This window comes from Bufo bufo, chromosome 1, assembly GCF_905171765.1.
Source record: "Bufo bufo chromosome 1, aBufBuf1.1, whole genome shotgun sequence".
In the NCBI taxonomy this organism is placed as follows: Eukaryota; Metazoa; Chordata; class Amphibia; order Anura; family Bufonidae; genus Bufo; species Bufo bufo.
Window position 1 is genome coordinate 808,085,214 of NC_053389.1, and position 27,485 is coordinate 808,112,698.

At 44.7% G+C, this 27,485-nt stretch overlaps 1 protein-coding gene across 1 annotated transcript in view; it reads left to right on the forward strand.

Moving 5' to 3' along the window:
* The first annotated feature begins 3,441 nt into the window (after window positions 1-3,441).
* Window positions 3,442-27,485, forward strand: part of LOC120988763 (extracellular calcium-sensing receptor-like) — a 53,189-nt gene continuing 29,145 nt past the window's right edge. The window contains exon 1 of the mRNA XM_040416445.1: window positions 3,442-3,711. Within this exon, the coding sequence (XP_040272379.1) occupies window positions 3,454-3,711 (258 nt within the window). The 5' untranslated portion in view covers window positions 3,442-3,453. The remainder of the gene's footprint in view (window positions 3,712-27,485) is intronic.

Below are 27,485 nucleotides of genomic sequence, written 5' to 3' on the forward strand. Positions count from 1 at the left end.
AATGTAGTACTACAGCTGTGCTAGGGGTATACTAGAGTCATACTACAGCTATACTAGGGGTATACCACAGTCATACTACAACTGTACTATGGGTATACTACAGTCATACTACAGCTGTACTAGGGGTATACTAATGTCATACCACAGCTGTACTAAAGGTATAATTGAGTCATATCACAGCTGTACTAGGGGTATACTACAGTCATACTACAGCTGTACTAGAGGTATACTAGAGTCATACCACAGCTGTACTAGGGGTATACTAGATTTATACCACAGCTGTACTAGGGTTATTCTAGAGTCATACTACAGTTGTACTAGGGGTATACTACAGTCATACTACAGCTGTAGTAGAGGTATTCTAGAGTCATACCACAGCTGTACTAGGGGTATACTGGTGTCATACTACAGCTGTATACTATAATCAAACTACAGCTGTACTAGGGGTATACTAGGGTCATACCACAGCTGTACTAGCGGTATACTGCAGTCATACTACAGCTGTACTAGGGGTATACTAGAGTCATACTACAGCTATACTAGGGGTATACCACAGTCATACTACAACTGTACTAGGTGTATACTACTGTCATACTATAGCTGTACTAGGGGTATACTAGTGTCATACCACAGCTGTACTAATTGTATACTACAGACATACTACAGCTGTACTAAAGGTATAATTGAGTCATACCACAGCTGTACTAGGGGTATACTAGTGTCATACTACAGCTGTATTAGGGGTATACTAGAGTCATACCACAGCTGTACTAGGGGTATACTAGTGTCATACTACAGCTGTATTAGGGGTATACTAGAGTCATACCACAGCTGTACTAGGGGTATACTAGAGTCATACTACAGCTGTACTAGGGATATACTAGTGTCATACCACAGCTGTACTAGGGGTATACTGGTGTGATACCACAGCTGTATTAGGGGTATACTAGAGACATATCACAGCTTTATTAGGGGTATACTGGTGTGATACCACAGCTGTATTAGGGGTATACTAAAGTCATACAACAACTGCACTAGGAGTATAATAGAGATGCAGCAGGGTCAAACTAAAGCTGTACAAGGGTATACATTGTAGAGAAGTAACATGGTCCTACTACAGCTTTACTAGAGGTATACTAAAGACATTAGAGGGTCGTAGGGTTGGTCTGCCAATAGAGAACCCTATATCCACATCCTGATGAGGTGAGCCTCTGCATATATACTTTGCTGTTTGACTCTGATGCATGGCCCAGTGGGTTCTAGACCTTCTAATCTTCTTCTCTCTGGAGTATTCTGGTAGCAAAGTTGCTTCCTTTTCTGTTCAAGTCTCAGAGATGGAAGGAGTTATAGTTCCCCAACATATGGAAAGCCCCACGTTTGGAGACTATTGTTATGTACTGTAATAATTGTGGAAAAATTCTGTTTTCCAGGTTCGTGTCTCATTTATACAGAACACTATGGCATCTTCTAGTAATGTTCCCCTCCACATACTCAAGGGGCAACCTAGCTTCCATGGACCTCAGAGGGATTTTAGTAGATGGAGATGTCCTTATAGGAGCAATAATTCCTCTTCACATTGACAAACTGTACTCCACAATGACATTCCAGGAGAAGCCACCAGCAGATATCTGCACAAAGTAAGGTCAAGAATCATTAAATGTACTTACCTTCATGTCACATACATATTCCTATAAGGTATTTCTACTGATAACATACTGGTGCTGTTCAATCCACAACTGTATTGTAATGTAAAATGGTCAAACTGCTTTCTTTTCACAGTGGTGGTGTTGCACAGTTGTCTTACAGCGAGGACCTGTTCAATAGTGTTGATCACGAATATTCGAATTTCGAATTTTTATCGTGAATATAGGTACTTCGAAAATTCGCGAATATTTCGAATATAGTTATATATATTCGTAATTTCGAATATTCAAATTTTTTATTCAAATTTTATTTTGGATTTTATTTTATTTATTTTTTATCAGTACACATGATCCCTCACTGCTTCTAGCTTGTGGGCCAATAAGAAGGCTGCAATATACTTGACTTTAGGAGTAGTAGTGTTTGCGAATTTTGCTCTATATATGTTTTTTTTTGAATATTCGCTATATTGCTATATATTCTTGTTTTAGAATATTACGAATAAAACTAAGTTATAGCAATATAAAGAATATTCGAAAAAAATCGAATATAGAGCAATTTAGCTAATATACTGTAGTGCTATAATCTTCTTTGTCTAATAGTTGTAAGTTGAAAAATTCTCAATAAAAAATTTGAATCCGAAAATTCGAATTCCGAAAATTTGCATATTACACAATCATTACCTTTCCGATTTTTCGAGTAAAAAAAAATTGTGAATTTTCGAATTTGCGAATATTCGCGAAATATTGCGAATTCGAATATGACCCCTGCCGCTCATCACTACTGTTCAATTGGCTGATGGATAATCAGCTTTTCCAATAAGGAAACCCTGTAGCCTTACAAAGAATGCAGAGGCAAAGGGATGCTACACTCTCCTATTTTAGAAGACAGAATCACAGGGTATAAAAGGTATGAAGTTGGTGTCCAAAGTTCTTGGTTAGATGCCTGTGGTGTGAGTGAGGAGACAATCCACTTATGTGAGAAGGTCAGATGACACAACAAATAGGAGATTAGTCAAACAGTCGGAAGAATAATATCCAATGGATTAGCCACCAAAAGAGGGCAGATAGAGACAGTACATTTATTGAGGTTCATCTAAATTACACTGATCTGAAGACAAAGCTAGAGAGAATCTGACTATGCTGTGCCAGATGCCACATCAATAGAATGGACCTCAGTATCAGAGGGCATGCCAGAAGCACTAATGGCACACAAGTAAGGTATGATTAAGAGAGTGACTTGAGAGTGTGCAGCAGAACAGTATATCCACAGAATATTGGAGAAGCCCATAGTGAACTGGCCAAATATGCATAATGCATGTCAAGCAAAGGTTAGACTTCAGAATGGGCCCTGGTGACTATAACTGCAGGACACAGACATCTTTAGCTGACCCTGGTCATCAAATGTTTAGGGTTCCCAAAATTTGGGCTCATATCCACATTGTTGAAGACAAACCATCAAGCTTGTCATGATTTAACCCAACACTGGCACACTACTGTAGAAAAACCACCAATAGACTTACACCAGAACCCAGAAAGATGAGGAGCACATGTCCAACCACAAACGATAATTTGACAGCCTATAGTCAGGTGATAGAACATGGGGTCCACCTAATGTTTAATTTCCCTTCAAATTCTCAGGCATGGGTCTCGGTGTTGAGTCCCTCGTGACCCAATAAATTTACACCCTGTGTTTGATCACCAAGGGGCTCAATTCTGTGATACAGATAAGTGAAATTTTGTATAAATGATGTCAAGTCCATTATTTACTGATTTCAGGTTCCGCTTTGAACAGTACCAGCAGTTCCATGCCATGAGGTTTGCCGTTGATGAAATTAATAGAACCCCCAAACTTCTCCCAAATGTCAGCCTGGGCTTCTATGCCTATGACTCCTGTGCTGTGCTACATGGAGAGTTAGAAGGAACCTTGTGGATGCTGACAGGACTTGATCATGCAATACCCAATTACTGTTGTCGCAAACGTCCACCTCTGGCTGCCATCATTGGACACTCTGCATCCACGTACTCTATTCTCATGGCTCACATATTGGGACTTTACAGATACCCACAGGTAACATTTTAAAAGTTTCTTGTTTTTCTTGAAATGTTCTGTTGTAGAGATGACAGAATTTCTTGGAATTTGGTTCAGTTCCGATTCCGAGAATTGGTCCAAAACTTTTATTTTGGTCCGAATCAATTCTACCCGAGTCAAAAAGGCTCCTATTTCCCTGGAAATTTATATATGACTCTCTGAGTTCTTATATTTTTTTCTCTCGTCTCTTCCTCTTTTTTTTCAAATTTTTGCGATTGGTCTCTCTGTCTACCCCCATTTTTAATCACTTTAAGCAATACCAAATAATGTCAGAGTGAGACTAACATATATAGCTAAGAGTAATCACAACGTTTACAGTAGTAACAAACAGCATGTTCAACATCTTAAGGACCTTGCCATTTTTCACCTTAAGGACCATGTTTTTTGGGAAATTTGACATGTGTCACTTTATGTGGTAATAACTTCAAAATGCTTTTACTTATCCAAACCATTCTGAGACTGTTTTCTCACGATACATTGTACTTCATGATAATTTACAGAAAATTTGGAAAATTCACAATTTTACAAAATTTGAATTTCTCTGCTATTAAGACAGGTAGTGATACATCATAAAATAGTTATTACTTAACATTTACAAAATGATGCCAACATAAAGTAGACATTTGGGAAATGTAATTTTATTTTTTAGGATCTTATAAGGCTTAGAATTTTAGAATACCCAAATACATATTAAATACCAAAAATAAATGTGTGGGAACATGATACAGAACCCAATCAACAACACCACACTTGTAGTACAAAAACCATCTTTATTAATTGTGTGTACGCAGACACACATGAATTATATCACAACTAATCATAAAAACATTGCAGATAGGTGCTATGAAGGTGAAAACCCCCAACCAGCTCTACATCGCCACATAATAGAAAAATGCTGTGCAATATTTCATACCTCATACAAGTTGACAAGTAACTAAATACCAGATTGCTGCCTCCTATTGAGTATAAACAGAATTTTTAAACAGACAGCTTAACCCTCTGTATAATCTATGGACAGCATTGAGGATGTCTGATTTGGGTCATTGTGTCCACTTTTGACTTTTGTTTATACTCAATAGGAGCAGCAATCTGGTATTTAGTTACTTGTCAACTTGTATGAGGTATGATATATTGCACAGCATTTTTCTATTATGTGGAGATGTAGAGCTGGTTGGGGGTTTTCACCTTCATAGCACCTTAGAATTTTAGAAGCAAATTTTTTAATATTTTAGAAAATTTCCCAAACCCACTTTTTTAAGCACCACTTCAATTCTAAAGTCACTTTGTGGGGCTTACATAGTGATAACCACCCATAAATGACCCCATTGTAGAAACTACACCCCTCAAGTTATGTTCTAAAGCATTTTTTGGCTTGTATTAGTGGGAAAAAAAAGGGCTTATTAGCTGTTGTGTGGTGAAGTGAGAAAATTACAGCCCTTTTTAGTGTGTATTAGTGGCAAAAAAATATATATTATTTGATGTTCAGCTGTGCAGTTATATGTTCTAAATCCTTTTGTTGAGTGTATAAGTGGAAAGGGATAAGGGTCTATTTGCCATTCAGCGGTGCAGTTATATGTTCTAAAGGCCTATTTGGCATGTATTAGTGGAAAAACAATATATATTATTTGCCGTTCAGTGGTGCAGTTATATGTTCTAAAGCCTTTTGTGGAGTGTATAAGTGGAAAAAAGTAAGGGCCTATTTGCCGTTTAGTGGTGCAGTTATATGTTCTAAAGCCTTTTGTGGCGTGTAGAGATGAGTGAAAAAGATCTGCTTCTATCCGAATTTATTCTCGGCAAATTACATAAAAAAACTGCTATTTCAGGGCTGCAGAGAGCCTTTATAGGGGTGTAGAACACTGTGCCTTACAGTAACACTCATAGGGAGTGTGCTGTGGTAGTGAAATAATACTGTGAGTCAGCATGATATGCAGATGACAGGCGTCGCTCTTAGAATCACTGCACACTTCACTTATTTGGACAGTCACGGGGCCAAAATAACTCAAGTATTAACTTAGCATTACAGGTCGATGTTAGCGTCAAGAAAAAGCGCACTCCTTTTACACCATCGTCAGCTGATTCCACATAGATGTCAACAGAACCAGTTCTATTAAACGCTTATACAAGTAGAGCCCCCCGACAGAGTGGAGAGGGTGTCAGCAGTAAGTTTGTGTAGACATCACTGATTAATTTGCCCTTCCTCTGATCTGTCAGAACAATTACCCCCAAAAAACAGATTCGGTCTGTAGAGCATACGCCTTCACTCGTCAGCATTTGCTCAATAATCCATCAGTATTGCTAATGCCAAAAAAAACTGGAGTTTATCTAAAACAGAGATGACACGTGAATAGAATATTTGCATTTCTTCTGTGTTTTGTACACAGGGTCAAATAAATGATGATGTCAGCCAGACCTAAAGGAAAAATAGTGGCCCAGTCATGAAGTGGGGAGGGTGGGAACAGAATGAGAAGTCCACAGAGTGGCCCAATAACATAGTGGTGAGGGTGGGAACAGCATGAGGAGACCACAGAGAGGCAGAATGACAGTGTCTGGAGGTGGCGGCAGCAGCATCAGGAGAAGGCGACCGAGTGGCACAATGACAGAGTCTGGAGCTGGCGGCAGAGGCAGCAGCATCAGGAGAAGGTGACCGGGTGGCACAATGACAGAGTCTGGAGGTGGCGGTAGCAGCATCAGGAGAAGACCACTGAGAGGCACAATGACAGAATCTGGAGGTGGCGGATGCAGCAGCATCAGGAGAAGGACAGTGAGTGGCACAATGACAGAGTCTGGAGGTGGCAGATGCAACAGCAGCATCAGAAGAAGACCACTAAGTGGCACAATGACAGAATCTGGAGGTGGAGGATGCATCAGCAGCATCAGGAGAAGGACAGCGAGTGGCACAATGACAGAGTCTGAAGGTGGCAGCAATATGAGGAGGCCATTGAGTGGCACAATGACAGAGTCTGGCGGTGGCAGCAGTATGAGGAGGCCACTGAGTGGCACAATGACAAAGTCTGGAGGTGGCGGATGCAGCAGAAGCATCAGGAGAAGGACAGCGAGTGGCACAATGACAGAGTCTGGAGGTGGCAGCAGCACCAGCATCTGGAGGAGACCACAGAGTGGCAAGGTGACATAGTGTGGAGATGGAAGCAAAGACAACACCAATGAAAGCTCTAAATGTGTGTAGGCTTAAACAGCACTCCGATATCAATCAGCAAATAAGCCCCCAAGGGGGAGAGTGTCAGTATCTAAAAGATAACTTTTAATACAGTATGCAACTAAAACACACCACTGTGATGCAATATCTAAAAAACAACATGGGGGGGCGGGGGGGTCTAAGCCTGGTACCCCAGCACTGGTAGAGTAAATATAAACCTGCTCCACCTGGTAAGAGGTGCGAGCAGTCTTACCAGAGCAATAGGGACAATGGGATCAGTGAAGGTGGCCAGGTAGATCTCGGGTATGAGCCGGATGGGAAGTCGCAGTATTTATTGGGTGGCGTCTGTATAGTCAATGCAGAGCTGTGCCCTATAAAACCCTATAAATGGGGAAGGGGACATTTTGGGTGGACAGTCGAGTTCTTCTTGGAGTAACTATGGCCCCCGCTGCATTAAACACCCGCTCTGATGCCACATGACTGGCCGGGCAGGATAACTCTTCCAGGGCAAACTCGGCCAGTTGCGGCCACAAATCCAGTTTGGCTGCCCAGTAGTCCAGCGGATCTCCAATGACAGCTGGCAGGGTGCACTCCAGGTAAGCCACCAACTGCTGGTTCAGGTTCTGCTCTACGATGGCGCAGATAGGCAGCGACCAACTGACTACATAGGCTGTCTCTGTAGTAGGTTAGTTTGTCTTCCCTCTCAGTGGGTTTAAAAAAGGCCCCCATTTTGGACTGGTAGCGAGGGTCCAACAAGGTGGAGAGCCAGAATTCATCCCTCTGTCGAATGGTAAAAATTCTGCTGTCACTACGCAAGCAAATGAGCATGCAGTCGGCCATTTGTGCAAGTGACCTGGAGGGACTCCCTGCCTCCATCTCCACTGCATACTGCCACGGTTTGTCTGGGTCCTCTGTCTCGTCTTCCTCATCACCCTGTAGCTCCTCTGGCTGTTTCTGCTCCTCCTCTCCTGTCCCCTGAGTAGAAAAAACACCCATTTCGCTACACATTGCCTGTGCTCCAATGTCCTTCTCCCCTCCAACTTCTCTTCCAGTTCAGCCCCCACAGGGCTCATGTGGCTGTGAGATCTAGCCGCCACGTCTCCAGTCCCCTGACCAGCCAGATTTACCAGCATCTGTTCCAGGACATGTAGCAGTGGAATGATATCATTCACGCCAAAAAAAAAAAACGTTTTCTATTGAAATACGCCACTAAAGACTTTACCACACAGGAATAAATTTCTTGTTTTCTACCGAAATACGTAATTAAATATTTTACAACAAATATTACTGCAACTCAGAACGCTGAATTCATTTTGTTTTTCTACCGAAACACGCCACTAGTGTTGGTCGAGCACCAAAGTGCTCGGGTGCTTGAGTAGAACACCTCGGGATGCTCGGGTGCTGTACCGAGCACACGAGCACAATGGAAGTCAATGGGAGAACCTGAGCATTAAACCAGGCACCCCCTGCTCTGAAGAGGGGAGGGTGTCTGGTTCATAGTAAAAGGTCAGAAATTGATGGAAACACCACTGAAATGGTTCGGGAACAGCATGGGGAGGATGTCTGGATGCATCTTGGACTCCCAGGTCGCTGCTGGGAGACTGACAATAATACCCACCAAACCGAAGATAAAATCGATTTTAGAGGAAAATTTTTTAGAAAACATTCTTTCCTGTATATTTACTTGTATATAAAGTGCAAGTGCTGCCAAAAATTGCAAGGAAGAGGCACTCAGATACAACCTGTATATCACATATAGAAGGGCCTCATTCACATTGTGGTACAATTGTTCAGGTAGTGGGACTCCTACACTCATAAAGCCTATGCACTAAGGGAAAGGGCTGCCAAAAATTACAAAGAAACCGGCACTCCCATCCACCCTTTATTATACGTAAAGGAGGAAATCATACACACCCTTGAAAAATTATGATTGCTGGCCTGCTGGTGACCCTCTAAATTATTAGGGGTGAGGGCCTCCTGCCGAGCTGACCCTCTAAAAAAATTTGTTGGCGAGGGCATGCTGCCGAGCTGACCATCTAAACAATTTTGTGGGTGAGGGCCTGCTGTCGAGCTGACCATCTAAAAAACTTTGTGGGCGAGTGTTTGCTGCCGAGCTGACCATCCAAACATTTAGGGGTGAGCGTCTGCTGCTGAGCTGACCCTCTAAAACATTAAGGTTGAGGGCCTGCTGGTGATTCTCTAAAACATTATAGGTGATGTCCCACTGCTGAGCTGACCCTCTAAAACATTACGAGCGAGGACAGCCTAATAAGCATGTTGATATGATGGAGGAGGAGGAGTAGGGGGGGGGGAGAGAAAAGGAAGATTAAACCATATACCCTTTTTACTGGTGTAAGGGGTGCATGTGAATACAGTGTATTTAATACAAAATAAAAGCCACATTTAGAGTGCCTTTATGTTCAGCCACTTTCCTCTGGTGGAGTAGAGAAGTCAGGGGAAATCCAGGCCTTGTTCATTTTTATAAGAGTCAACCGCTCAGCATTTTCAGTTGACAGGCGGATGCGCTTATCTGTTATTATGCCCCCAGCAGCACTAAATACCCGCTCAGACAAAGCGCTTGCGCGCGGGGCAGGCCAGCACCTCCAAGGCGTAGAGCGCCAGTTCGTGCCACGTGTCCAGCTTGGACACCCAATAGTTGTAAGGCACACAGGGTTTAAGGCTGACACGGTGTGCTACGTACTCCTTCACCATCTTCCACAATGTTTCCCTCCTTGTGACACTAGGCCGCGCATCAGGTTGAGGGTGCTGGTGGGGTGTCATAAAACTATCCCAGACCTTGGAGAGTGTTGCTCTGCTTCTATTGGAACTGCTATGTGTTCCCCTCGTCTCCCCTCCTCGGTTGGCCAAGGAACAACAAACTCTGCAGCCAGCCTTGTCAGCTGTAAATTTTTGGAGCAATTTTTTCACAAGGACCTTCTGGTATTGCACCATTTTGCAGGAATGAGAGATGATAAGTTCTCTTTGTAGCAGGGATCAAGAAGGGTGAACAGACAGTAATCAGTGTTGGCCAAAATGCGTACAACGCGAGGGTCATGGGAAAGGCAGCCTAACATAAAGTCAGCCGTGTGGGCCAGAGTCCCAACAGACAAGACTTCGCTGTCCTCATCAGGAGGATGACTCTCAATCTCCTCATCCTCTTCCTCCTCTTCTACCAAACCACGCTGAACAGATGGAATAAAACTTCCATGGGGACTACCCTCTGTAGCGGAGGCAACCGGCTCCTGCTCCTCCTCCTCATCATCCAATTCACGCTAAGAAGGTGAACTGAGGGTGGTCTGTATACTTTCTTCCTCCATTTCTACATCTTCCACATGCATAGCATCCGCCTTAATTGTAAGCAGCCAGCATTTCAGTAGACACAGAAGTGGGATGGTGATGCTGATAATAGTGTTATCGCCGCTCACCATCTGTGTTGATTCTTCAAAGTTGCGTAAAACCTCTCAGAGGTCAGACATCAATGCCCTCTCATCGCTTGTGAAGAGTGGAAGCTGACTGGAAAGGCGACGACCAAGTTGCAGCTGGTATTCCACTACTGCCCTCTGCTGCTCACAAAGCCTGGCCAACATGTGGAACGTGGAGTTCCAGAACGTGCTCACGTCGCACAATAGTCGGTGAGCTGGCAATTACTAGCGCTGCTGCAGCATTGCCAGACCGGCGAAAGCTGTCAATGACTTGCGGAAATGGGCACACATGAGGTGCACCTTCACCAGTAGCTCAGGCAAATTGGGGTAGATTTTTAGAAACCGCTGAACCACTAGGTTGAACACATGGGCTAGGCATAGTATTTGTGTGAGCTTCTGAGTTCCAAAGCCGCCACCAAGTTACGGCCATTATCAGACACAACCATGCCTGGTTCTAGGTTGAGTGGCGAGAGCCACAGCTCAGTATGGTCCCTTATCCCCTGCTACAGCTCCGCAGCGGTGTGCTGTTTGTCACCTAAGCAGATCAGTTTAAGTGCCGGCCTGTTGCCACTTCCCCACTGCAGTGCTACACTGCTTCCAGCTACTGACTGATGGCTGACTGGTGCTGCAAAATGATAATTCAGAGTGTGGAAGTTGAGTATGAGGCAGAGGAGAAGGGTGGGTTGCAGCCACTAACGTAGATGGTGGCAGAAACCCTGATGGAAGTAGGGCCCGCAATCCTTGGCGTCGGTTGGCACCTGTGACATTCCAGTGTACGACTCGCCCCCGGCCTCCACAACATTCACCCAGTGTGCTGTCAGGGAAATGTAGCGTCCCTGGCCAAAAACACTTGTCCATGTGTCACTCGTTAAGTGGACCTTTCCAATAACTGCGTTGGGCAAGGGTAATGTTACGGGACACATGCTGGTGTAAGGCTGGGACTGCACACCGTGAAAAATATTGGCGGCTGGGAACAGAGTACCGCGGGAAAGCTGCCGCCATCAGGCTGCGGAAAGCCTCAGTGTCCACAAGCCTAAATGGCAACATTTCCAGGGCCAGAAATTTGGAAAAGTGCGCATTTAGTACTATGGTCTGTAGGTGGGTGTTTGCGCTTTTGTTCAAAGGCCTGGGGTATAGACATCTGTACGCTGCGCTGGGACACAGAATTGGATGTGCTAGCTGATGGTGCTTGCGAAGGTCCAGGTGCAGGGCGGGAGGCGTCTTGGACAGGGGATTGGCCAGCACGTAACAAAGGGGAACAGGAGGCAGTGGTGTGACCCGCAGACACTAGTTGTGGACCCAGGCGTTCGGTCCACCTATTAGGGTGCTTTGATGCCATGTGGTGGATCATGCTGGTGGTGTTGATGTTGCTAGTGCTCACACCTTTGCTCATTTTGGTATGGCACAGGTTGCAAATTACAATTCTTTTATCGTCCACACTTTCCTCAAAAAAGCGCCAGACTGCGGAACACCCACCCCTTGGCAAGGGACATTGCCACAAGGGGGTGCTCCGGGGAACAGTTGCGGGCCTGTTTGGTGTGGCCCGCCTTCTCCCTTTTGCCAACCCACTGCCTCTTCCAGCCGTTTGCTGGGGTGCGGATCCCTCCCCCTCTGTACTGCTGTCCTCGCTAGGCTTACCACCTTCCCAGGTTGGGTCAGTGACTTCATCGTCCAGCACCTCCTCTTCCAATTCCTCACTCTGGTCATCCTCCTGACTTGTTGGCCTAGCAACAACCTCAGTTATTGACAACTGTGTCTCATCCTCTTCATCAACCTCTTGAGACACTAATTGCAGTTGACTTATTGGCAACTGTGTCTCATCATCATCATCCACCTTGTAAAACACTAATTGCCATTCCCCACCGTCATCTTCTTCTGACTGTGGATGCTCCAGAGTTTGGGAATCAGGGCACCAGTGATGGCCAGTTCGCAGTGTTCGCCAGCGAACACACGCAGGCTGCCATCTTGACTCACAAGTCTGGCGAAGCACAGGTAAGCCCTTACCTGTACCGCGAGCCGGTCTTAAACAAATGCGGTCACCGGGGGGAGGCAGTTCCGAGAACAGCCGCCGGGGGCACTCATCGGGCTGTTCTCGGAACTGCCTGCCTCCGGTGACCGCATTTGTTTCAGACTGGCTCGCTGCACAAGTCAAGATGGCAGCCCGCATGTGTTCGCTGGCGAACACTGCGAACTGGCCATCACTGCAGGGCACAAGATCTCCTCATGTCCTTTTTCAAGCGGGCTTGGCTAGAGGCCCAAATTAAGGAATGGCGATGATACAGCTCCTCGGAATATCCGAGTGTGGGATCACTTGTTGCCAAGACTCTCCATGGTGGGTGGAAGGAGTATCAGGGTGAGGATTCTGTTGACCAGACTCTTGGCTACTGAGACTGGACTTTGTGGAAGACAGGGTGGTGCTTAACCGTCTGGAAGCATTGTCTGCTGCAATCCAACCGACCGCCTGGTCGCACTGGTCTGACTTTGAGAGTGGTGTCCTAAGCCGTCCTGCAAACTGGGACATGAAGCTAGGTATCATGGATGAGTGTGTTTCTTGTTCTCTGGCAGCAGGCACAGTTTCACTGTGCCCGGGGCCATGGCCTCTGCGTGCACCATCAGCAGCACGGCCACTGATGGGACATACAGCTCGCCTTATGCATATTAAATGGTATATATGCTTGCAAGTATGTCACACGTACAGTAGCGCAGGTTTTGTAAGTGTATGCGCAAATAAAGTACACAGAATGTTACAGATATTTTTAGGAGGCGCACACGTTAAACAGGAGGTATAGCGCAAGTAATGTCGCTGTCACCACCGCCTAATAAAAATTTACACTGAATGAATGTCACTGATATTTAGGATGCTCACATGTTAATCAGCAGGTATAGCGCAAGTAATGTCGCTGTCACCACAGCCTAATAAAAAAATTACAGTGAATGAATATCACTGATATTTAGGATGCGCACACGTTAAACAGGAGGTATAGCGCAAGTAATGTCGCTGTCACCAGCGGCTAATAAAAAATTTGACTGAATTAATGTCACTTATATTTCGGATGGGCAAATGTTATATAGGAGATGTAGCGCAGGTAATGTAACTGTCCGCAGCGGCACTGTCAACAGAAAAAGTACATTGGATGTCACAGATATTTTTAGGATGCGCACACGTTACAAAGGAGATGTAGAGCATAATGTCCCCCAGCGGGGGAAAAAATTACACTGAATGTCACTGATATTTCGGATGCGCTAACGTTATATAGGAGATGTAGCGCAGGTAATGTAACTGTCTGCAGCAGACACTGTCTACGGAAAAAGTACACAAAAATGTCACTGATATTTTTAGGCTGCGCACACGTTAGACAGGAAATGTAGCGCAGATAATGTCGCTGTCTGCAGCGGCCAAACATTTGAAAGCAATTTAGTGCAGGGTGCACTAAAAATATATAATGCTGCCACAAACAATAGTCCTTAAAAGGACTTTTGGGTCTATAACAAGTATACTATCTCTATCTCTACACTATCTCTTCCTTCTGCTCTCCAGCTCTCCCTGAATAAGACTAAGCCGAACACGTTTTATTGTTTGCTATATAGCACCCGATAACGCGTTCCGGCCAGCCAATCACTTTAATGCCAGCAGCCAACATGGCAGTACTTACCTGCACGTTTATTGGCTGCATTGCGCTCGAGCACACACGGTATTCGGCCCAACACTATTCATCACTAAAGATTTTACCACAAATATTACTGCAGCTCTGAACGCTGATACATTTTGTTTTTCTACCGAAATACACCACTAAAGATTTTACCACATATATTACTGCAGTGCTGAATGCTTAATTAATTTTAATGCGTTAATTTGGGCCCGCGCTGCTTCGGTTGGTGCAGATAGCACTATCCTCCAATGCAGTTAACCCAATAATCCGACACAAGATACTGATACTCCCAACTTAGATCTCCATCCAGCGTCTGCAGAGTATCAAAATCACACAATAGTGCAGTTGAATAAATAAGGGTTTTATTATACTCACAAACAAGTTAAAATTGATAGCATATCATAAAACACATTATCTTCTCTTTCGTATAACAGCCCGACCCGGGTTTCGCACAAGGCTTCGTCAGGGGCGAAATCTAAGGCTATACTGAGCCATGCCTATTTAATTCCAAGCCCTCCCCTATCACCCACTAAAGGAAACACGTCATCCTCCAGACTATAATTATAAACCCTCTAAGGCCCCTTTCACACAGGCGAGAATTCTGCGCGGGTGCAATGCGTGAGGTGAACGCATTGCACCCGCACTGAATCCAGACCGATTCACTTCAATGGGGCTGTTCATATGAGCGTTGATTTTCACTCATCACTTGTGCGTTGCGTGAAAACCGCAGCATGTTCTATATTCAGTGTTTTTCATGCAAAGCAGGCCCCATAGAAATGAATAAGAATGCGTGAAAATCGCATAGCATTCGCAAGCAAGTGCGGATGCAATGCGATTTTCACGCATGGTTGCTAGAAGATGATGTTAGTAAGCTGATAAAAGTCAATTTACTGTATTATTTTCCCTTATAACATGAATATAAGGGAAAATAATAACATTCCTAATACAGAATGCTTACTAAAATGTTGCTTGAGGGGTTAAAAAAATAAAATTAAAATAAACTCACCTTATCCTGTTGTTCGCGCAGCCGGCATCGTCTTCTTTCTTCATCTTTCAGGACCTGCAAAAGGACCTTTGATGACGTCAGCGCAGGTCCTGCTGAATGAAGATAGAAAATGAAATGTGTGAATATTTTTCTTTCTGTACTGAAATAAACCACATCACACCAAATTAACAAGATGAACCTATTCATATCAAACAGGGTTTGAGGTCAAATTCTATATATAATCCATTTGGATTGATCCAAATGGATTGAATATAGAATTTGACCTCAAACCCTGTTTGATATGAATAGGTTCATCTTGTTAATTTGGTGTGATGTGAATACGTTTATTTCCATCTATTTAGTAGGAGCGGTGTCTGGGGATGAAATGTGCATGTGAAAATAATTTTTGTCTCCATACCCATGGAAGTGATATGAAAAGTTCATGGGAGCGCATTGAATGGAAACCTGGTTGATTACGTGAGCGCATTGAATGGAAACCTGGTGTAGGATTGTTTGCGATAGACTCATTTGCATAGGGAAAACCTCTGATTGGTTGAGAAAAAATATGTGATCATATTACGAATGGGCTGGTTGTAGAAGGTAAGTGGCAGTGAGATAAGTGTATTGGAAATATATGAGGGGAGAAAGATCCTAAAGATTGTATTTTATGTATAGGGATTTATTTATACAGTTGCAAGATAAAGTATGTGAACCCTTTGGAATGATATGGATTTCTGCACAAATTGGTCATAAAATGTGATCCGATCTTCATCTAAGTCACAACAATAGACAATCACAGTCTGCTTAAACTAATAACACACAAAGAATTAAATGTTGCCATGTTTTATTGAACACACCATGGAAACATTCACAGTGCAGGTGGAAAAAGTATGTGAACCCTTGAATTTAATAACTGGTTGAACCTCCTTTGGCAGCAATAACTTAAACCAAACGTTTCCTGTAGTTGCAGATCAGATGTGCACAACGGTCAGGAGTAATTCTTGACCATTCCTCTTTACTGAACTGTTTCAGTTCAGCAATATTCTTGGGATGTCTGGTGTGAATCGCTTTCTTGAGGTCATGCCACAGCATCTCAATCGGGTTGAGATCAGGACTCTGACTGGGCCACTCCAGAAGGCGTATTTTCTTCTGTTTAAGCCATTCTGTTGTTGATTTACTTCTATGCTTTGGGTCGTTGTCCTGTTGCAACACCCATCTTCTGTTGAGCTTCAGCTGGTGGACAGATGGCTTTAAGTTCTCCTACAAAATGTCTTGATAAACTTGGGAATTCATTTTTCCTTTGATGATAGCAATCCATCCAGGCCCTGATGCAGCAAAGCAGCCCCAAACCATGACGCCCCCACGACCATACTTCACAGTTGGGATGAGGTTTTGATGTTGGTGTGCTGTGCCTCTTTTTCTCCACACATAGTGTTGTGTGTTTCTTCCAAACAAATCAACTTTGGTTTCAACTGTCCACAGAATATTTTGCCAGTACTGCTGTGGAACATCCAGGTGCTCTTGTGCAAACTGTAACGTGCAGCAATGTTTTTTTTGGACAGCAGTGCCTTCCTCTGTGGTATCCTCCCATGAAATCCATTCTTGTTTAGTGTTTTACATATCGTAGATTCGATAACAGGGATGTTAGCATATGCCAGAGACTTTTGTAAGTCTTTAGCTGACACTCTAGGATTCTTCTGCACCTCATTTAGCAGTCTGCGCTGTGCTCTTGCAGACTGTGATTGTCTATTGTTGTGACTTAGATGAAGATCAGATCATATTTTATGACCAATTTGTGCAGAAATCCATATCATTCCAAAGGGTTCACATACTTTTTCTTGCAACTGTATATGTGATTATTATATACTCGTATGATTGTGTGAGGGCTGTTTTAAAATCATGTTGGTTTTAGTGAATGTATCTGATTAAGTCTTTTAGAGGGCTTATAATTATAGCCATGGAGGATGACGTGTTTCCTTTAGTGGGTGATGGGGGAGGGCTTGGGAATAAATAGGCATGGCTCAGTATAACCTCAGATTTTGCCCCTGACAAAGCCTTGTGCGAAAACCCGGATCCTGCTGTGATACGAAAGAGAAGATAATGTGTTTTATGATATGCTATCCATTTTAGCTTGTTTGTGAGTATAATAAAACCCTTATTTATTGAACTGCACTGAAGGTACATCACTATTGTGTGATTTTGATACCCTGCAGACGCTGGATGGAGATCTAAGTTGGGAGTATCAGTATCTTGTGTCGGATTATTGGGTTAACTGCATTGGAGGATAGTGCTATTTGCACCAACCGAAGCAGCGCGGCTCCAAATTAACGCATTGGAATTCTGTGTGAATATACCCCCTTCACTTCAGGGACCTGCAGAGCAAGAATATTTTTAGAGAAATCTATCGTGACTGGAACTTTTATTCTGACGTTGAATTTATTTTGTTTTTCTACCGAAATACGTCACTGAAGATTTTACCACATATAAATGCAACAGTGAACGATGAATATATTTAGTTTTTCTACCAAAATACGTCACTAAAGATTTTACCACAAATATTACTGCAGCACTGAACGCTGAATAAATTTAGTTTTTCTACCGAAATACACCACTAAATGCTTTAACCACATATAACTGCAGAAGTGAACTGAGAATATATTTTTATTTTTGTACTGATATTGGCCAATAAACACTTTCATCACATATAACTGCAGAATTGAATTGAGAATATACAGTATTTTTCTTTCTGTACTGAAATACGCCACTAAACACTTTTTATCACATATAACTGCAGAAGTGAACTGCGTAAATATTTTTCTTTTTGTACTGAAATAGGCCACTAAACTCTTTTAGTGCAAAAAAACTGCAGAAGTGAACTGTGTATATATTTCTCTTTTTGCACTGAAATAGTCCAGTAAACGCTTGTAGCGCAAATAACTGCAAAAGTGAACTGCGTATATATTTCTCTTTTTGCACTGAAATAGGCCAATAAACGCTATCACCACATATAACTGTAGAAGAGAAATGTGTATATTTTTCTTTTTGTACTAAAATTCTTTCTGTACTGAAAAAGGCCACTAAAGGCTTTTCAACATAGCACTTGCATCCCAATAACAAGAACATATTGCTGGAATGACAGAGCTGTATAATGGCTATTTGAATCCCCAAATAATCTTTCCCTGCACTTGTAAATAGCTTTACTAGCACTGTCCCTAGCGCTTTCTGACATCTCTCCCTGCACTAAGATGCTGTGAAATGATTCCTCCCTTTTCTTTTCCCTGCACTTGTAAATCGATTTTCTTGCACTGTCCCTAGGGCCTTCTGACATCTCTCCCTGCACTAAGTTGCTGTGAAGCGATTCCTCCCTATCCTTTCCCTGCATTTATAAATAGTTTTTTCAGTTTTTCTTTTCACAATGAGGTTTTTACTATTGCTGTCTCTAGCGCCATCTCACGTCTGTCCTTGCACTCAGTACACTAGAAAATGTCTGAATCTAAGAAGGCCGCCGTATTTATAGGGCTGTGACATCACAGGGCTGGCTGGCTGCTGATTCGTTGCATGCATGTCAGTCTGGGTGATCCTGCCTCCCCAGACTTCCTTTCTCCATGTCCTCACACGTGCAGCAGCCATATTAGGAAAAATGCGATTTGTTACCACGAAGCATGAGGAAATTCGCCTTCGGCACAAGTGGAAAAAAATAAGGGCCTATTTGCTGTTCAGCGGTGCAGTTATATGTTCTAAAGCCCTTTTTGGCGTGTATTAGTGGAAAAACAATATATATTATTTGCCGTTCAGCGGTGCAGTTATATGTTCTAAAGGCTTTTGTGGAGTGGAAAAGTGGAAAAAATAAAAGCCTATTTGCCATTCAGCTGTGCAGTTACCTTATTTTTCGCTTTATAAGACGCACTTTTTTTCCCCCAAAAGAGGGGGGGAAATTACAGTGAGTCTTATAAAACGATGGGTGACTTTTTTTTACAGGGCTGACACTGATATATCGCCGGCCGCTATGCTGCACAGCGTGGCCGGCGATACGGTACATCAGATACAGTGCGGGGATGGAGGGAGATTTTTTGTATGTAAAATCTTTCATTATTCCTGAATCCAACGCTCTCCTATTGATAAACTAGCCTAATCACCTGCATCAGTACTCACTATGAATGTAGCGTGCGGTCCCTCCGGCGGATGACTTTATCCTGCTCCTGCTTCATTAATGAAGTGGGAGGAGCGTGACTGACTGAGTGACGTCAGTCACACGCCGGCCGGACCGCACGCTACATTCATAGTGAATACTGATGCAGGCGATTAGGCTAGTTTATCAATAGGAGGGCGATGGATTCAGGAATAATGAAAGATTTTACATACAAAGAGACTTCTGTGCGCGGGGCCCGGTGTAATACAGTGACTGCACCGGGCCCCGCTGTGAGTTGCCTCCAGCCCCTCCTCCCTCCCCGCACTGTAACTGATGTATCGCCGGCCACGCTATGCAGCATAGCGGCTGGCGATATATCAGTGACAGCTAGTTTATCAAAAGGAGAGCGATTGATTCAGGATTAAAGATTTTACATACAAAGAATAAAGTACTGTAATGTGTGTCATCCACACATATAGCATCTTATCCTGGCTCCCCTCATGGCCCTATGTGTCACAGCACACATCCCCCATAACAGTGCATCATCCATAGATCCCCCCATAACAGTGCATCATACACAAATTCCCCCCCATAACAGTGTGTCATCCACAGAGCCCCATAACAGTGTCATCCCCAGACCATTAGCTCAAAATCCACCAAAAGCACACCTTTTGGTTCAAAATATTTTTTTTCTTATTTTCCTCCTCAAAAACCTAGGTGCGTCTTATAATCAGGTGCGTCTTATAAAGCGAAAAATACGGTATATGTTCTAAAGTCCTTTTTGCGGTGTATTAGTGGAAAAAAAATATATATTATTTTCAAATCAGCGGTGCAGTTATGTGTTCTAAAGCCTTTTGTGGGGTGTATAAGTTAAAAAAAATAAGGGCCTATTTGCCGTTCAGCGGTGCAGTTATATGTTCCAAAGCCTTTTTTGGCGTGTATTACTGAAAAAACAATATATATTATTTGCCGTTCAGTGGTGCAGTTATATGTTCTAAAGCCCTTTATGGCATGTATTAGTGGAAAAAATTTCCTTTTTTTTTTTTTTTGATCTAACAGTATGTCAGACAGAGAAGTGTCAGGCCCTCAACAGGGGAGTGGCAGAGGCCTAAATGTTTATGGCGCAAGCACAGGTCACAGCAGAGTAAGGGGGCGTGGCAGCAGGAGTCGCAGCGAGAGGCCTGAGCTCCTGGTGTCATCTAGCGGTCGTGTCTTGACCAGCAATCCAGCGGTTCTTAAATGGTTGACTCGGTCATTCACTTCATCCCAAGTGACATCAGACACCCCCAGCCAAGAGTCGGTGGGTTCGTCAGACACAACCCTTGGTTAACATGGCCCGGAAGCAGGCCTTGAGATTTCACCTGTCCTCATCCTGCCTCTGTCTGTTTCTGTTCCCTCAGCCAGAGAAGTATTATATGCTGTGGGCTCAGCTCCACTATACAGCGAGGGCGAGCTACTAGAAGACAGTCAGCAGCTACTGGCTAGTCAAGATGTGGAGGAAACATCCGCCGCTTCCTCTGGTAGGAAGGCAAGTAGTGATGAGGAGAGTGGAGTGGGAGCTGGTGTTGCGAGCGGTCAGGCTCCTGACCCAGAGACCATTGAGGAGGACATCAGTGACGTGCAGACAGTACTCAATGATGATGATGTAGCTGATTGCACTTGGGAGCCGGATGAATTAGGGGCTTCATCATCATAGGGAGAATAGGGTGGCGGCTTGCCCGTTAGGCAGCGGTTGAGCCAGCAAGTTGCTAGCATGGCCAGGAGTCAGCAGGGTGGCAGCAGTGGGAGATCAAGAGCCAAACTTGCCCGGGATAGACCACCCGCTTCACAGGAGCCTACCTGCTTGGAAAGTAGTGGTGCAGGGGTTCATGGAAGCATCAGCGGTAGCAGTCAATAAGCGCGGAGTGTTGGGGGTAAAATCACCTACTCGGCGGTCTGGCAGTTTTTTGTTAAGCTGCCAGAGATGGTGAACATGGCCAATTGTAGAATCTGTGGGCAGAATGTGAAGTGTGGCCAGGGTGCCAATGTTGGCACCACGGACCTGAATCAACATATGCAGTGTCACCATAAAGTGGCCTGGGAGAACCGTGGCTCTGAAGTGGTGGTCCAGCCTGCCGCAGCAACCGCTACATCCCCCAGTGGCACGCACCTGATTTCAGGCAGTCGAATTCTGTCTTTCTCCAGGACAACTCAAAATCGAAACCATAGTGATCGACAGCAGGAAAAATATGGTGTCGGCGCTGCATCAAGGAGGGCTGAGCCATGCGCCCTGCATGGCACAAATGTTCAATCTGGTCGTCAAGCAGTTCCTGAACTCTTCCACCCATCTGCAAGACATACTAAAAATGGCCAGGAAACTTTGCATGCACTTCAGCCACTCGTACACCGCAAAGCACACCCTACTTCAGCTGCAGCGGCAGAATGGCATTCCCCAACATAGGCTGATATGCGACGCTTCCAGCCTTTGGAATGCCACCCTCCATATGTTGGACTGACTATACGAACAGAGAAAGGCCATAAACGATTTCTTGATGATCCAAGCAGACAGGAGTACTGCCCTGTGTAATTTCGATGTCAGCCAGTTGCAGCTCATGTGTGTCACCTGCCATTTGCCCAGGCCCTTTAAGGAGGCCACGTCATTTGTCAGTCACCAGGACTACGGGATGAACAACGTCATTCCACTGCTTCATATCCTGGTAAATCTGGCTGGTCAGGGGACTGGAGACGTGGCGCCTACATATCATGGCCACATGAGCCCTGTGGGGGCTGAACTGGAGGAGGAGGAGAAGGACATTGGAGCACAAGCAATGTGTATCGAAATGGGTGGTTTTTCTATACAGATGACAAGAGACGAGGAGCAGGATTAGCCAGAGGAGCTACAGGGCAATGAGAAAGATGAGGCAGAGGACCCAGACACACTGTGGCAGTATGCAGTGGAGATGGAGGCAGGGAGTCCCTCTAAATCACTTGCACAAATGGCCCATTGCATCCGATGCATGCTTACTTGCTTACGTAGTGACAGAAGAATTGTCACTATTTGGCAGAAGGATGACTTCTGGCTCTCTACCTTGTTGGACCCTTGCTACTGGTCCAAATTGGGGGCCTTTTTTTACACCCGCTGAGAGTGAGGACAAACTGAACTACTATAGAGACATCCTATGTAGTCAGTTATCGTCCATTCTTGCAGGTCTGACCGGGGGGGACCTCTGCGCTCACGTTCCTCTGCCATGGCTGCTGTGGCAGGGGAAGGGGGGTAGGAGCAGCTCCAGCTCCATCAGCAGCAACTTGTCAAGAGTCGCTGATGAGCAGCTTTCTTCACCCGGCTACTGAAGAAACCACTCACCAGCAGCAGCAGTAACAGCTAGACCTGGAGCAGGACGTGAACCAGCAGGTGGTGACATACTTGGACAGCACCCTGCCACCCCACATTGAAGATTCACTGGACTACTGGGCAGCCAGACTGGATTTGTGGCCCCAACTGGCAGAGTTTGCCCTGTAAAAGCTGTCCTTCTCGGCCAGTAGTGTGGCATCATAGCGGGCGTTTAGTGCGGTGAAGGCCATAGTTACCCCAAGAAAAACTCGCCTGTCCACCCAAAATGTGGAGAGACTGACCTTTGTCAAGATGAATCAGGCGTGGTTAAGCCAGGATTTCCACCCACCAATGCCTGATGCATCAGACTAGATCATCCATGGTGCCACACCAACACTTTGACAAAAGAGGCTGGTTTCTTCTCGCTACCTGTCTTAGCTACTATTCTGATGCTGTCACCCGCCTGATGCCACACATCTGATGCCAAGTGCTCCTTTTTCACCCACCATCGTCAGCTGGTACTGGTATTGCAACCCACCTCTCCACTCACCGGGCATCTCTGTGGTCACCTGATGCTGCTGCCACTTCCACACTATGTCACCTTGCCACTCTGTGGTCTCCTGATGCTGCTGCCACCTCCACACTCTGTCATTGTGTCACCCTGCTGCTTCCTGATGCTGCTGCGACCTCCACACTCTGTCATTGTGCCACTCTGTGGCCTTTTTATGCTGCTGCTGCCATCTCCACACTGTCATTGCACCACCCTGTGGCCTCCTCCTGATGCTGCTGCCGACACCTCCACACTCTTTCATTGTGCCACTCTGTGGCCTCCTGATGCTGCTGCCGCCACCTCCACTTTGTCATTATGCCACTCTGTGGCTTTCTGATGTTGCTGCCACCTCTGCACTGTCATTGTGCCACTCTGTGGCCTCCTGATGCTGCTAATGACACCACCTCCACACTGTCATTGTGCCACTCTGTGGCCTCCTTTTGATGCTGCTGCCGACACCTCCACACTCTGTCATTGTGCCACTCTGTGGCCTCCTGATGCTGCTGCCGCCACCTCCACTTTGTCATTATGCCACTCTGTGGCTTTTTGATGTTGCTGCCACCTCTGCACTGTCATTGTGCCACTCTGTGGCCTCCTGATGCTGCTAATGACACCACCTCCACACTGTCATTGTGCCACTCTGTGGCCTCCTCCTGATGCTGCAACCTCAACACTATGTCATTGTGCCGCTCTGTGGTCTCCTCATGCTGCTGCTGCTGCCACCTCCAGATCCTGTCATTGGGCCACTCTGTGGCCTCCTCATGCTGCTTCCACCTCACCACTATGTCATAGGGCCACTCTGTGGACTTCTCATGCTGTTCCCACCCTCCCCACTTCATGACTGGGCCACTATTTTGCCTTTCGGTAATCACAAAGTGAAGCACCGCACACCGCTGTTGCTGGTGCCCGCAAAAGACTTGTTAGTCGTAGTCTGTAATAGAAAAAGATTTGCTGCACACAGCTGATTCAATCCGATCTCGGGCGTGTTGTATAGTTTCACCAACGTACGCTAATCCGCATGGGAATTTGAGTAAATATACCACAAAACTTGAGTCACATGTAAAAAATCCTTTCACAGGAAATAATCATCCGGTATGCAGGTGAGCGATGTATTCGCCTTTAATTACATTGGAGCACTGTGCACAGTGAAGGCACGGGAAAGTTCCCCGTCGTTGGCTCCTAAGAAATAGATGTTTAGGTAGTTTTGTAAAGCTGCCAATGTCCGCCCTGACTAGTCTATCCTTGATGTTTGGAGGTCTTTTATAGCATGTTAAGGGTGGTAGTCGGATACGCCTTTCTCAGTAGTGGCCAATGTTTCCTCAGGGTTTGGTGAATTTTGGGTACAAGGGGATGGTATGTTGTATGTGCGTTTTCTGTTATTAGTGCTCGGTGGGGTGGCTTGTTCTATGTCGGTTCTGGCCGTGTCCAGAATACACTGGGGATAGCCCCTTTCTTGAACTTTACCTGTCATCTCGTCTATTCTTTCCTTTTTGGTCCCTTCATTGGATACTATTCGATTTACCCGTATAAATTGGGATTTGGGTAGTGCATTCTTAGTGGCTCTGGGATGACAGCTGTCATAATGGAGAAGGCTGTTACGATCAGTGGGTTTCTGGAACAAGTCTATTGTGATGTTACCTTTTAGGTCAAGTCTAATTGTTGTATCAAGGAAGCTGATTTCTTCCTGGCTGATGTGTTGCGTGAAGTTAAGTTCTGGGTAGACCTGGTTAAGGTCCTGGACGAAATCATGAATGGTGGACATGGGGCCCCTTCATATGCAAAAAATATCATCAATAAATCTGAGCCAAATTATGGAGAATTGATGGAATAAGGGATGTGTATAAACTAATTCTTCCTCGAATGTCATCATGTATGCGTTTGCATATGGAGGGGCCACATTAGACCTTTCGGCCTGGCTGACATCATCATTTATTTGACCCTTCTTCTGATCTGTCAGAAGGAAGGAAAAATGAGACGTACAATGGATCCTGTCTATGTAACAGCTGTAAGGCCTCCATGACATGGTCCCTATTTTGCATCAGAATTGTCTAATGATTTGGTACAAAACACAGAAAACCTGAAAATATTTGTCACCACCAGTACTGTGAGAAGGTCTGGCAGACGTTCTTCTCTACTTCTTGCATGACGTTCTTTGTTTTGGTTTCACTTTGTCATCTCCCTTCCTTCTCCCAGGTGTCACCTATTTAGACTAATTGTCTCCCTTTATATTCCCTCCTATACTGCCTCACTTTGCGGTTTATACTACTTCCTGGATGAGGTGTTCACTGCTGGAGGCTGCTGCTGTTGTTTCCTCAGATACGTCTTTTTCCTTTATTTGTGTTTCCTTGCTGGCTTGATTCTAGGTGACCCTGACTCCGTCCGTATTAAGTGCAGGGAGCCGGTGGTCGTGTCCCCTCACTATTATAGGGTTTTCAGGTGTCACACAGTAGGTACGTGGGCATGCAATCATCTACCATAGAGACCCTTGCATGGGCATAGCAGTCAGGGAGAGCTCTAGGGGTTTTATAGAGCTCACCCATATGCTCCTTAGTTTGGGATCAAGCCAGTTGGATGTTTATTTATAAGTTCCAGCTTTCTGCAACATCATCCGTGACAATATTCCATTCACGTGTCATCTCTGTTTTGGATCCACTCCTGTTTTTTTTGGCTTTAGCAATACTGATGGATCACTGACCAAATGCTGACTGAGTGAAGGTGGATGATCCACAGACAAGATCCGTTCTGTTTTGTTTTTTGTTCTGATGGATCAGAGGAAGGGCAAAATAATCAGTGATGTCAACACAAACTTACTGCTGACATTCTCTTCACTCTGTCGGGGGGGGCTCTACTTGTATAAGCGTTTAATTGAACAGGTTGTAGACATCTATGTGGAATCATCTGAGTTCACACTTGAGTTATTTGGTCAGTTTTGGCCCCGTAACTGCCCAAATAAGTGAAGTATAGTGATGGACGAACATCTGCCGGGACGGTTCGCGAACCGCAAGTTCGCGGCGGGTCCCATTCATTTTAATGGCAGGCGAACCTGAAAAACCTTCAGCTCATATTTGCAGCCAAGAAATAATTACTAGAAGTGCACAAATAGTCCCACAACATGGACAGTGACATACCAGGTGTATTATTCGAATTTACGATCTCCATTCATTATTTTTTTCAATGCGAAATATCGGCAATGTTATTTTCACGTACGCGCATGCGCAAATGCACTATACAGTACCCAATTGCACTATAAAGAAAGTATATTGCTATATAACACCCCGCTTCAATCAGTTTTTTTGGGGGACGACTGGCATATCACACCAGTAGAAATTATTTGTTCCAATAACGCTTGTCCCTCTATATACCTGCAGCATCGCAGCAGAACTGCACACAACTGCCGCACAATACAAATGCACTATAATATACTTTCTAACATAGAAAGTATATTATAACATTGTACAAGAAGGCAATTCATAAGAATATACATAAAGATAAAACGTAACCTTTAATAATGTTACTATGAGGGTCCATTCACACGTCCGTAAGTGTTTTGCGGATCCGCAAAACACAGACACCGGCAATGTGCATTCTGCAATTCGCGGACCGCACATCGCCGGCACTATAATAGAAAATGCCTAATTTTTTCTGCAATTGCGGACAAGAATAGGACATGTTCTGTTTTTTTTGCAGAAACGGAAGCGCGGAAGTGCGGATTCGCAAATGCGGATGTGGGTCCGCAAATGTAGATGCGGACAGCACATTCCAGCCCCATTGAAAATGAATGGGTCTGCACCCATTCTGCAAAATTGCGGAACGGATGCGGACCCATTTTGCGGACGTGTGAATGGAAAAGATATCCCTCAAAATGAAAATAAATTAAATTATTAAAGTTAAGCAAAAAGCATAGTTGTGGTCGGCAATAACAAGTGCTCGGTGGCACCAAATCAGAAACCATATGTCCTACCACAATCCGGGGGGGTTCCAGTGCACATCCATGAATCCCGGAGGGAAAGCAAAAAACATCTATCCCTGGGCTACATGATGATGTGGTATTGAAGGACAGGGTGGGCAAGGAACTGTCCCTGATATTGCCCTACAGTGGGGTGCTATTCTGGCCCTGATAGGCTAACCACAGACCACCCGCCCTGATAAGAGCGACTCCGTCCGGAACCTTACCCTATATAAAAATGGCCCTAGTAAGCCCCTAGCCCCTAGGCCCCTGACTTCCAGGTGATCACTATATAGATCTATGTGTTTTTGACTCATTATAAAAGTATATTATAAGTATATTACACCACTTAGTATATCACACATATCGATAGCACACCTATACCAGTCCTTAAAATGACTTTAGTGGCCCTATTAGCAAGTGTTTGGTGTCCCTAACAGCCTGTCCCTGCTCCACACAGCAACCTCTCCTTACACTCGCAAAACACTTAATGTAAAATGGGGGCCAGATCAAAGTTCTTTACAATGTAAAAGAATATGGCGGGCGCGAATATCTCCTGTGGCGAAACCAACCTCGCCACTGGGTGCTGGAGAAGCCTGGTTGCCAG